This window comes from Mus caroli, chromosome 8 (genome assembly GCF_900094665.2).
Source record: "Mus caroli chromosome 8, CAROLI_EIJ_v1.1, whole genome shotgun sequence".
NCBI classification, from domain to species: Eukaryota; Metazoa; Chordata; class Mammalia; order Rodentia; family Muridae; genus Mus; species Mus caroli.
The window spans coordinates 16,940,071-16,941,062 of record NC_034577.1 but is presented as its reverse complement, the minus strand read 5'-3'; the positions used below and the strand labels follow the sequence as shown (position 1 = coordinate 16,941,062).

The following is a 992-nucleotide window of genomic DNA, read 5'->3' as shown; positions in this document are numbered from 1 at the left end:
AGGCTGGCTCATGGTACTGATAAACGTAGCACTGCTGAACCCAAAAATCCCTCTCCAGGAAATGCACAGTAAATTCCAGTTCAGCCTGGGTTTACCTCTTCACCCAATCCTGCAAACTGCATTGCTGTGGGCACAGAGGGCCTTACACTCACAGAGAAGCACCAAGAGACCCAGGAATGCTAGTCACATAGGGGTGTCTCCTCAGTGCAGGACATGAAATCAAATGTCCACATTCCACATGGAGAGCTGAGAGCAGATCTGTTAATGGCTTGGTGACCTATTTGCTCTCTGTAGAGGCTGACATCAGCTACCTTTTGCTATANGGNCAGACCTCACCCAAATCCCCGGAATGATTATCCCAGACTCTGTCCTCCCCAGACCATTTACCCATCCTTAGGGCAGATGTCACATGTACTTCATGGCCTGCTAACCTCTGCTGTGGGTCAGAGACCACACTAGATTCTAGGACTTGTAGCTATAGAACACACCCTTGTGGTCACATGTACTTTGTAACCGAGTTTCTATGTAGTCACACCTCAAACTTTATTGTGCACCTGGAATTAGACTGATTGTTGCCTAGAAACCTTTTCCCAAATTGTCCTGTGTTTTCCATATGTAACTATGAGCTGCCTGGCATCAGTCCCTGAAGTCTGATCCAGGCTTGGTCTGCACCAGGTTTTCATTTTTACCCCTTTGCAGATCACTGCCTGCAGTGGTACCTGCAGGGAACCCCACACACGCACTAATATACATAGATATAAGATAACTGATTAAGTGATGAGATTCAGGTGCAAGTTCAGAGAAGAAACCTGNGCTGTCTTGTTTTATGTCAACCAATCCAAGCTAGAGTCATTTTGGAAAAGGAACCTAAACTGAGTGCCCTAACCTGATTGGCCAGTGGGCAAAGCTCGGTGCATTTTGTGGGAGGGCCCAGTTCACTGTGGCTGTGCTGCCCCTGGGCAAGTGGTCCTGAGCTGAGTAACAGAGCAAAC

General features: G+C 47.7%; 1 protein-coding gene across 1 annotated transcript in view; it reads right to left on the bottom strand.

Moving 5' to 3' along the window:
- Positions 1 to 992, bottom strand: part of LOC110300153 (28S ribosomal protein S31, mitochondrial-like) — a gene marked incomplete at its 5' end in the record, with an annotated part of 14,554 nt that overhangs the window by 3,717 nt on the left and 9,845 nt on the right. Inside the window, 2 exons of the mRNA XM_029480683.1 lie at positions 337 to 475; positions 887 to 974. Coding sequence (XP_029336543.1) covers positions 337 to 475; positions 887 to 974 — 227 coding nt within the window. The remainder of the gene's footprint in view (positions 1 to 336; positions 476 to 886; positions 975 to 992) is intronic.